This window comes from Protomyctophum bolini, assembly GCF_963924005.1.
Source record: "Protomyctophum bolini genome assembly, chromosome: 23".
NCBI classification, from domain to species: domain Eukaryota; kingdom Metazoa; phylum Chordata; class Actinopteri; order Myctophiformes; family Myctophidae; genus Protomyctophum; species Protomyctophum bolini.
In genome coordinates this window covers 24,583,886-24,595,234 of record NC_137884.1, presented here as the reverse complement: position 1 = coordinate 24,595,234, position 11,349 = coordinate 24,583,886, and the positions used below count along the sequence as shown (strand labels likewise).

The window sequence follows — 11,349 nt, the reverse complement described above, 5'->3', positions numbered from 1 at the left end:
GGTGGTTTAAAGCTGCTGCTATAAGCAATATGTCAAAATTTTAATGACCTTTTTGTTTTGTTTTTTTGAGTGGTGCAACCACTCCCTTACGGAGCTGTGTGTGTGTGGCGCTGGCTGGGTGGGGTATGAGCATGAAAACAGCATGGCTGTTTGTCGCCACCTAACAACCTAACACAAACGCACATGATTTGATTTTTGGTGTGCTAGTACAGTACAGTACAGTACAGTACAGTACAGTACAGTACAGTACGGTACAGTACAGTAGAGGGACCCCCACACGGTAACTCTGTCATTTCTCAACCGTTTCGGACATGGGGCGGCTCGCCGGATTAGGCCCGGCACCCTGGCCTTTTTACTCGCCACCGCTCAGCGTTATTTCAGCTCCGGTGGAGCGGTGGTCACCTCGCCACCGGAGCGGTGGTCACCACCACCTCACCACTGGAGCAGTCAATGGCGTGCACAGAGACACTACGGGGTGCTAGAGCACCCCCTGCCCTTTTGGCAATGTTCCCTTTTTTATTTTCTTATTTTGTACAGTGTACAGTATGTGGACCATGGTGACATTGATCAATTCTTGATAAAAAGCTTCTAATATATTATTTAGGCCCCACAATCTATAAATGTCACACTTCAGGCAAACTGGCCGGTTCCACACGCTGCACAAGGTGCACTTTTTTTTTTCACTTGAGCACCTGCGCCTCTAAATGTCTGCACGCCACTGGGAGAGGTGGTCACCTCACCACCGAAAATCCAGACTATGAATGAGCCTTAAGCGGCCTGCTCACACCTCATGCAATGAAAGAAGCATGAGGTCTGGTCGGGGGGTCAGTAGTACCGAAGAGCCAACTTTAAGACGGTCCCCGCCCCCCCCCCCCCCCCGAACCACAAATGACGTATGAATCGGCCCTTAGGCAACTGGCACCGGATGAAGAATGGGTTACAAAAATCTTGGGATAAATCTTCTAATACATTTAAAATCACTACTTATGAACTTGACACCGCGGTAATAGTGTGGCATGCCTCTCAACCGCACCAGGCCCTACCAGTGACATCATCGATGGGGCATCCAAGCTAATGGAAACTCCAGGCTTTGTTCCTGGACAGTTGGCATGCAATGCAGTGTTTTTGGCAGAAATTTTAGTTTTAGTCCTAGTCTCTTGAATATAGTTTTAGTCACCTGGAATGTTTTAGTGTTCGTCTAGTTTTAGTCTACTAAACCTACAGGTGATTTGTCGACAAATGTATTTTGGCGGGCCTTGGCACTTGCTGAAAATAGTCGATCTACAAGCTCACAACGCGTGAGCTTGTAGATATATTTTCAGCATGCAACCAAGTGTAAAATGACTTTGTCTTTTACTTACTTTAGTATTAGTCGACGAAATCCAATCTGCAAAATAAATGCTTACCGATATCTTTCACACCAAAATGTGTTCATAAAGGTTTACTACCTTTAATTTGTTCCAACCCGACTCCCTTGGGAAACTGGCGACTGCTGAAAGTTGGGGTACAATTTATATAATGTAGTCATTTATCAGACGCTCTTAATCCAGAGCGATTTACATTAAGCAAGAACAAAAAGCATGGCAATACATCACATATACATAAAAAGTAGTTATCATGTGCAAGCTAAGAACGTAACAGTGGAATATCTATATATCTATATCTAATTAAACTATACATTTAACCTATATGCAGAAAAAATGTTAAAAAACAAATCGTTCTACTTGAAGTACCATGTGATGGGTCAAAATCTGGTCAAACTAGGGTTTTTGTGTCATGATTCTGAATCCACTGCAAGCATTTGTTTTGCACGACAAACATTCCTTGGGCTAAATCCGTCCGTAGCCACTTCTCCAAATGTGACGAGGGGGAAAACCCCTTAGTTTGACCCGTCATACTATTTATTATGCCTGTATACTAGGTTAATGGTACCAACATTCAGCAGGTTTCCCAAGGGAGTTAGTTGGGTTGGAGCAAATGAAGAGCTTACAGTAGACACCTTTTTTTGAGTGGTGCAACCACTCCTACAATCAGCAATGTCCATGTACCTACCTGTGTGTACACCTGTGTGTATGAGCCTGAGTATGTTACTGATTTATACCAGTAGGGGGCGGCAGAAACAGAGGGAGGGGTAGTGCTGTGTAATGAGAGAGAGAGAGAGAGAGAGAGAGGGGGGGGGGGGGGGGGGGGGGAATTGCACCACTCAGTTCACACGTGTGTGATTTTTATAAAACATTTGAGAAGTAAGCATTTATTTTGAAGATTGGTCACAAATGTGGCTAACTTTCCCTAATTAATAATGGAAGCCATTCTCAGATTAATACAATTGTTTGAAATGACTAAACCTACCTAGTGATGTCACTGGTAGGTGGTTGAACTAAACCTACCTAGTGATGCCTAGTGGTTAGTGCGTTGACAAATGGTACCACATTATGAGCATTAGTGAGGATATGTTTTCTGAAAAAACATGTCTGTCAGTCGTTCTCAAACATTTTCATGTCAAGGACCTCAAAAAGTATATGTAATTGGCCGCCGACCCCCATCTGAAATTGTTCCAGGGACCCCCCCCCCCCCCCCCCCCCCCAGAAGCAAAGATTTAAAAAAAAAAGTTAAAAACGTTCGCTTCTGTACAGAATAGGTTGTAGCTTTTTACTCCAGTGATGTCATTGTGGTAAAAACCTTTCAAAGGAATAAAAGTGCTGTTTTACGCCTGTGAATAGAACACTAGCCTTATAAATACAGTAGGTCTATATCTCCTGCTGTGTTTTCAAGAAAAAAAGAAAACCTTATATTTCTAAAACAAAGCAATACAGCCTCAAAGTTGGTGGTGTAACTTTATATATTGTCAATTACTTCCATGAGAGGGGGAGAGGTGGTGGAGTTAGTTGCTTTAGCACAGGGGTTCTCAACCCGAGGGTCGTGACCTGTGACCCCCTGGGGGGGTTGCCAAAGTATTTTGGGGGGTCCCCAAATAAAAAGAAATAAAAGAGAAATGAAGAGTTTACATGCATAAACTTTCCTTAATGATTATATCTGGTTTCAGTATTTGATATTTTCACCATTATGGTTATTGTAGCGGCCAATTTGTATTGGGGGTGGGGAAGGGGTCTCGAGACACGGCCAAAGCATTTCTGGGGGTCCCCACCCAAAATCGTTGAGAACCCCTGCTTTAGCGGACAGTTTGAGGGTCCAATGGAGTTGAGAGGTTTTGTCCAATGTGTTTTTTTACTACTTTCCATTGGTTCAATATTTTCGAAAAACAACACACAGACGTAAAGGAGGTTCAACAGCACTGATTTCGCCCCTTCTAAAAAGGTACTAAGGAAAGAATGCAAATCTTTAATTTTATGTATACCCATTCGGTCCTGCCTCCCACAAATGCTGCTTCTTAGAAATTTGTTCTCTTGACAAATTAGAATATGCTGCTTCTTAGAAATTCTGTTCTCTTGACAAATTAGAATATTAAACGATGGAAGGGGAGACCATAACCATGTAGGATTTATTAAAAACAAAAAGTGACAGTGGTCCAGAACTCCAATGTGGAGCCAGTAACGTATTGCATTTTCAATACACTTATTTACAAAAGCATCGACAGCATCTCAACTTGACGAATACTGCAGCGGTTGTTTATTGAAATGTTAAAAGTTCTAAGATTACTCTTGTTTCTAATTAAAATGGTTTCGTGCAGAATCACAATGCACTCTGAGCGTGACATGGAAATGTAGATGAAGAAAAGCATGAAAATGCCAAGAAGAAATCTTTAAAAAGTAAAATAAACTAGTGGAGCCCTTCAGTTAAACGCAACACGAAGAGTTACTGCTAGAACGTCCCATTGGATCCAGTCTCAAAAGCACAAGCTCTTTAAGTGTCTCTAGGGACCCCAGTGAAGGGTCTAGGGACCCCAGTGAAGGGTCTAGGGGCCCCAGTGAAGGGTCTAGGGGCCCCAGTGGATGGGCACGCTTTGGGTGTTTCCCAGAATCGTATATATATATATATTTTAGCCCCAATATGTTCAGGGTCCATTAAGGGCCCAGAGCCCCTGGATGTGCTCCTCAGGGTCCATTACAGGCCCAGGGCCCCTGGATGTGCCACTCAGGGTCCATTACGGGCCCCTGGATGTGCTCCTCAGGGTCCATTACAGGCCCAGGGCCCCTGGATGTGCTCCTCAGGGTCCATTAAGGGCCCAGGGCCCCTGGGGTTCAGGGTCCATTAAGGGCCCCTGGATGTTCAGGGTCCGTTAAGGGCCCAGGGCCCCTGGATGTGCTGGGTCTGGAGCAGTCTCTGTAGCTCCTTGAACTGCTCGACGGTGTGATCTTTGACGTCGGGGTGAGAGATCTGCAGTCGGATGCTGTCCAGAGACCAGCTGAGCTCTCCGGAGAACATCTCTGTCAGGATCCTCGCTGCAACCGGGACCACCTGATGGGGAACAATGTTTATTATTTACTATTATATTACATGGCTTGGTTGAATGCTTGATTCTGATCGATCCTGAGCACATTTACTTTAAACTGTGTCCAGTTTTTCCACTTTCCCTCACATCCCCACTTCAGAACCACTGCTCTATACCCGACACCCTCCACCACGTAGAGAGACTTTCATGGTGCATAATACTGTGTGTGTGTGTGTGAGACTGTGTGTCCACTGACCTGGACAATAATCAGCTTCTTCTCTTTGGGCTTCTTGTCGGGCCAGTCCTCCCCAAAGCAGAAGCAGATCTCGAAGGGAGGAGGGCGGTGGGCTTCACCTTTCTGGAAGAAGATCAGTCCTGCTCTCCGTGTGTGTGTGTGTGTGTGTGTGTGTGTGGACAGAGGAGGAAAAACAAGATTCCAGTCAAAGATGAACGTGATATCGCTGTTGGGCAGAAATCACGCATCTCCATATTAGTTTTTTTCATAAACCAATGCCTTATTTTGTACAACATTTTGTCAATTTGTGAAAGATATGCTGGCTCTATCTCTGTTGAAAGTGATGTGTGGGTTTTATAAATATTTAGCTGATGAAAAGTATTAACTAGAGCTTACTACATTGGATCCATTACAACTAACTAGCGGTTATTGTTTTCAATAATTTCTTCATAAGATATCCCTCCATCCATCCATCCCTCCCAGAGACTGGGGAGGACAGACATCCATCCCTCCCAGAGACTGGGGAGGACAGACATCCATCCCTCCCAGAGACTGGGGAGGACAGAGATCCATCCCTCCCAGAGACTGGGGAGGACAGAGATCCATCCACAGAGACTGGGGAGGACAGACATCCATCCACAGAGACTGAGGAGGACACTCTCAGGTACCGTGCCGTTACCCGAGAGTGTAAAGCGACGGGCCAGTCGCCGTGGTGTCCTGTGAACCACGCCACTCTGATCCTCACTGAACAGGCTGCAGTTTAATGACCGCAGGTCTCTCTCACCTTGCAGGAAGTCATTCAGGCTGAACACTTTGATCTTCTTCTCCCTCTCCATGGGGTTGGGCGGGCCCTGCTCGGGCATGCCGGGCCCGGACCAGTACACCTTGCACTGGCAGAGGCGGACGGCGTAGATGTCCTGCTCCCAGATCTCCAGGATCAGCCCGCGGTCCATCACGTCCAGCAGAGCCTCCGTGTAGAACTTCTGCTTCTGGTTCTGGACGCCGGCCGTGTCCGGGAAGCGGACCTGCTGCAGGGTGACGGGCCCAAACAGCTCCACCTGGTCCGGGGTGGGCTCCAGGTGGCCGTAGTAGAGCCGACAGCCCTGGGGGTTGCTGACCGTCAGGGAGTCCACCGTGCGGCCGCGGTACTGGAACTTCAGATCCAGATCGGTCACTGCTCAGCCGGAGACAGACGGGGTGGAAGACATGGAGTGAGACATGGAGTAGATGCCTACTAAATCCTGACACTTTTCTGATGAACCTATGTTTCTATATCAGTGGTGCTCAACCTTTATCATGTCAAGGACCCCCAAAAATATATGTAATTGGCCGCCGACCCCAATCTGAAAAGATGCTAGTGTTCCAGGAATAACTGCTAAAATCCCAAAAACGAAAGAGAGCAGTTTCTCTAATAACAACCTATAACATGATGACTTGGTTGAAAGAAAAACAAAAAACCTTTAAAGACACGGAACCTGCCACGCCTTTCGTCTTCATGCCAGTGCTGGGTGTGCCAGCCTGGTATGTATGAGCGCCAGTGTTACCCACTGCTTCACTAAGACCTCACATAATCCACATAACGGCAAATTAGGCCACTGCTATTGTGAGGATATGCATCTCAAATAACACAAAGTTTAACCCATTTAGACCCGACTTAGAAATAAATTAAAAAAAGTCTTCTAAATCCTGACAATTTTCTGAAATACCCGTTTCTATATGAGTGGTGCTCAATATTTCATGTCAAGGACCCCAAAATTATTATTATTATATGTAATTGGCCGCCGACCCCTATCTGAAAATATGTTGTTCCAGGGACTGGTTCTAGGTCTGCTATTTTTGAAAAATCGACCGACACAGAAACGTAGCTTTTTCAGAAAACTGTCAGGATGTAGAAGACATTCTTAGAATCTGATCTCAGGTCAGAAGAATGGCTTAATACACATGATGTGGTTCCCACCGCCAGGACACACATGTTCTACTCACATGGAAGGCTGCTCAACAGGTCATACTTGAAGGGCTGAGCCTCTCCCTGGGTCTGGACCCCCGGCATGGGGCTATCGTCCATCGGGGCTGGCCCCCCAGGGGGGGCCGCGGAGGCAATGGGGGGTCCGGGAGGCATCTCGGAGGAGAGGGCCGCTATGGGCGCTATTATGCCCAGGCCGTCGACCGAGAGTCGCCCGCCGCCGTGATGCACAAAGTCGCCCTGTTCCATGATGACGCCACCCTGGGCCGGGTAGTCTGAGCGAGGGAGGTCGGAGGTCACAGGAGGAAGGCCTCCTCCGCTGGGGTCCGTCTGCATGGCGTCTGGGAGGAGGCGGGGCATCAGGATGAGGTGGGCGGGGCCATCGGTGCTGTAGTGAGCGGCTTCTGTGTGTGCGGGGAAGGCGCCTGGATCTGGAAGAGATCATTAAAATGTCATGATCAACGACCAATATCACTACTCAATAATTCAGATCAGTGTGATCCATTTATGTCACAACAGGCTATTCCAACAATAAAATGTAAGGAGCTTTTTTACTTACTAATCTTGAGACCATCAAGATTCGGCATCTGTGAAAGCATGAAAGTCAGATAAAGATTAAATCGTTAAAAAAAAAAAACAGGAAGTACAGCTTCTGTTGCATCTCTCACTTTTAATTCCATACCTCTTCTTCGTCTTCATCAACGGTATCTGAAACCAAAATGATAAAGAATCCGTCACATTTCAGTGTATTTCTAAATTTCTAAAAAAAATGAAGAAAATATTATGTATCTAAATGTACATCACACCAGCTGCTGAGATTTAAGCAATGTTACACGAGAGGGTGTGGTTTAACGTGATTATTGCCACGACAGTGATGCGGTCAGGAACGAGACGTAGTCAAGTTCCGCAAGCATCACTGAAGTGGCAATAATCACGTTAAACCTCACCCACAAGTGTAATATTGCAATTATACAACAGTTATTACCGAAAATCGCTGAAAAAAAAAGATATGTAGTCACTACGACCACAAATGTCCCAAGAAACTAGCTAGCCTAGCCACCGACTTGGCTGCGCTCTGGGAAAACAGAGCAGCTGAATTCTTTGTTTTGATTAGGTGGTGAACGGTGCTGGTTTAATCCACGGCTAGAAGGCCGTTTCAACCAATCAGATGGCTTCCTCGAAACGACCTGTGGTATAACAACCAGTGAACGACAGGTGCTCACCTCCGTTAACGGGCTGCTCGCAGACCTCGTAGATTTTGTAGGGCTGAACGGGGGTCTCCTTGGTTCCGTCGTATCGGAGTTTGAACTCACGGCTTTTGTTCAAGGCACAGCGCAGGTTGGCCTTCCACTTGGCCGGGTCCGGTTCATCCACTCCCTCCTGGTATTTCCCCGTTTCCAGAGCCCAGGCCTGGGGGGGTGGGAGACAGGGTTAAGGTCAATGTACCACGGTCAAGGTACCGAGCGCGTTCTTTTAGGGTTACCAGGCCCAGGCACTGAGGAGTGAGTTGATAAACTACACTGAACAATAGTCAGACATGGAACAAGGAAATGATCACCTGTAAATTACCTTTTTTTTCCCCTGAAAATTACCGAAACAGAAAAAGCCCCTGAGAAAGTGAAATGAAACTCAAAAAAGGGTAAGCAAAAAAAACTGTCCGCCCGTCATACCACCGTTCCATTCCTGACTGGATAAGGAAGTTAACTTAAGGGTCAAGTTCAACTCAATTCTCATGTGCTTCTCACTTTTCTGTGTTCTGCAAATGTTACTTCCCATGTGTCCCCTATACTGTACGCCTGGTGGTTCCGCAATGTCCCTATAGCATGACCCCAGTGTCCCTAGCACAAATAATCATGACACAATGTCCCTATAGCATGCTCTGGACTCAACGGAGCAATACACTGTACATAACCACATTAAGGGGAAATATAACTGGCATGATAACGTATTGTCAGCATGTGTCAAAACAGTGGCCCACATCAGAGATACGATGGTGTTCTTCTCCACCTCCTCACCTTAAAGACTGTGTTCTCCTCACCTTAAAGATGGTGTTCTCCTCCACCTCGGACAGGGCCAGGTGGCGCGTGGCGTGCCTCCAGGGGATCTGGAAGAGCCTGTGGTCTGGAGTGAGCCACTGGAGGCCCGGGTACCGTCCACTGTTCACCTGGGCCAGGAGCCAGGGCTTCAGGCGGATTCTCCGGGGCTGAGTGCTCATGGCTGGAGGATGGCTCTGGCTGGCTGGGCACGATGACCACAGGCTGGACACGGGGACTACAGGCTGGACTGATGGGTGAGGGGAATGTAGCGTTAGGGTCAATTTGGTTCCATCTGTACACTCTCAGAGTTACAGACCCATAAGGCAGGGGTAGACATTATGGGAAATTTGGCACTGGCCCTCTTGGCCAGTGGATTTTTTTTAACGCATGTAGATTGTAGAATGTGTTTTTAAGCATTCATTTTATAGCACTAAGACAATAGTCTTCCACACGTCCCAAACTCTTCTCCCTTCTGACTCCAAAACTGTGGAATGCACTTCCCATTGCAGTCAGAACTGCAGCATCACTCCCAATCTTCCGCCGTAGTCTGAAAACCCACCTTTTCAGACTCCATCATGGCCCATAGCACTTACCCTACCCCCTTAGATAGCACTTTATGTAGTCATAGCACGTCATAGTACATATGTATAGCATAGTAGTATATATGTATAGTTTATATGTATAGTTTCATTATATAGATATTCCACTACTTCCATTACGTTCTTAGCTTACGCATGTTTCATGATAAATGCTTTTTATGTGTATTCCCATGCTTTTTTGTTCTTGCTTAATGTAAATCGCTCTGGATTAAGCGTCTGCTAAATGCCTAAATTGTAATGGGTCAAAATAGGCAAAATTTGCCTATTTTGACCCATTACAATTTACAACATTTAATGCTAGACTTTATTATTATTTAATTTTCAAGGATTTTTTTCCCACTGGCCAAGCCAGGCCCAGTATACAGTATGATAACTTGCAACCCCTGCATAAGGGTCCATTTGGTTCCAAACTATCATTTAGCATGGGGAGTGACTGGGGACCCCCTGGAACTGCATCAAGGACCCCTGGGGGTCCCCCAATGAGATAAACAACACAGAATATCAGTATTTGTGACGGCAACATCTCTCCGTTTAGGAAGCCATCCTTTAGAAACAGGAGCTGAAAGTTGTACAATGTTTCCGTGTAATACAAGAGCAAGGATCGTTGAACAAAAGCAGCAGCAGCAAACGCACAGAAATGGAAACCTGATCCATTTAAACAGATCAATAGAAAGTAGAATGTTGGGTCTGGTTTTTTACTACTAAGCCAAAGTATAAAACTGTGGTCGAGCCAACTTCTGTATTGCCAGATGAAATCCCTTAACACAGAATCAGGTCAAAGTGATCATCATATTAGACTGGACTCACCCTAACCCAACAGAGTATCGTCATATTAGATTTCACTAAGACACAGGAAGGAATGCAATTCATTCACAGCCAACTGCAGGAAAACAGTTTTCCCACCAATGACAAAATCACAGTCAGATCCTGCAGACCTCCAGCACTGAGGCTGTGTGTGTGTGTGTGTGTGTGTGTGTGTGTGTGTGTGTGTGTGTGTGTGTGTGTGTGTGTGTGTGTGTGTGTGTGTGTGTGTGTGTGTGTGTGTGTGTGTGTGTGTGAGAGTGTGTGTGTGTGTGTGTGTGTGTGTGTGTGTGTGTACATGCTTGTGCACAGGAATAAATAAAGCTCACATTTTGACAGTTTCGAATTTACCAAATAAGTAACAATAAGCAGTCTTATAGTCTATTACTATAATAGCAGACATAATTAAGCTTCTAGTTCAAATACATCTAAGCGTTTCACCTGCTGTTTAATTATAGGAAGGGCAGTATACATTATATATGTCCTTGTCCTACGGTTCCTACCTTAGTAAAGTAATGCTAGTGGTTTGTGGTTTTAATCAGAGCTACTGTACTACGTCACTGACACTGTCTCCTCATCTGATTAACATTGCAAAACAAAACGCAACATTTTAGCCTAGATCGATTGTTGTTGTCGTTTTAAAAACCTTCATTTTGGGATTGCCTTCCGTTTGATCTTTAAAATCATACGAGACTTTCATCAATGGAACTTTTCTCCCCAGGTAATTAAAGGCCAGCTAATCTTATATATACTTTTATAAATATCTAAATTAAATTAAAATACTTGCCTGATCTTGTAAATCCAAGAAAGACTTGCCTGACATCTGTTGTTTATCTGTACAGGTAAAGACACAGACACACACACACACACACACACACACACAGCCGCATTTGCATTATACATTTATAAGCAAAGCGCACGTGTTCACGGTCAATACCGAGACATTAAAACAATACCCAAAGCATTCGCCAGACAGATTACAACAAGATGTATATGCAGTTTGCTACCTTACCTTCCAGAGGACTGTCTCTGCGACCCAACCAGTCTGTGTTTGTTTGCAGAACTAGTTTTAAGTTCCACCCTTCCGGGTGTTGGCACTAGTTAGGACGGAAGCAGGCAGTGGATCTGATCTAGACTCTAAAGTCTGCAGTCTGGCAGCTCCTTTTCACTTTTAATACAATCTGCGTTTGTTATGACTTATTATTATGAGCTTGTTGTTGTCCGTTGCCAGGGTTACTGCGTTCTGTTGACATGCCTTGATCTGATTTTGTTTTAAAACTCTCCCTATGCTATAGAACACGCACGCACGCACGCGCGCACACACA

General features: G+C 45.5%; 1 protein-coding gene across 2 annotated transcripts; it reads right to left on the bottom strand.

Moving 5' to 3' along the window:
- Window positions 1-3,945: 3,945 nt before the first annotated feature.
- Window positions 3,946-11,115, bottom strand: irf5 (interferon regulatory factor 5). Of its 2 annotated transcripts, XM_080757277.1 has the most exons (10): window positions 11,037-11,115; window positions 10,812-10,858; window positions 8,627-8,871; window positions 7,812-7,998; window positions 7,271-7,296; window positions 7,148-7,175; window positions 6,609-7,019; window positions 5,410-5,799; window positions 4,647-4,765; window positions 3,946-4,416 (listed from the first exon to the last, which is right to left on the bottom strand). In XM_080757277.1, the coding sequence occupies exons 3-10, from the start codon at window positions 8,801-8,803 to the stop codon at window positions 4,228-4,230; spliced, it is 1,527 nt and encodes a 508-aa protein (XP_080613403.1). In that variant the 5' UTR covers window positions 8,804-8,871; window positions 10,812-10,858; window positions 11,037-11,115; the 3' UTR covers window positions 3,946-4,227. The 2 variants fall into 2 exon arrangements, with proteins under 2 accessions (XP_080613403.1, XP_080613404.1); XM_080757278.1 differs by lacking the exon at window positions 10,812-10,858 and having other exon boundaries at window positions 11,037-11,060.
- Window positions 11,116-11,349: the final 234 nt, after the last annotated feature.

Bases quoted from the DNA above. Each gene is read 5' to 3' on its own strand.
- irf5 (XM_080757277.1), bottom strand. From the start codon at position 8,803: ATGAGCACTCAGCCCCGGAGAATCCGCCTGAAGCCCTGGCTCCTGGCC. The intron at 7,297-7,811 runs GTGAGCACCTGT...TTTTGGTTTCAG, and splicing joins CGAGCAGCCCGTTAACGGAG to ATACCGTTGATGAAGACGAA. The intron at 5,800-6,608 runs GTGAGTAGAACA...CCGGCTGAGCAG, and splicing joins CCTGTTGAGCAGCCTTCCAT to TGACCGATCTGGATCTGAAG.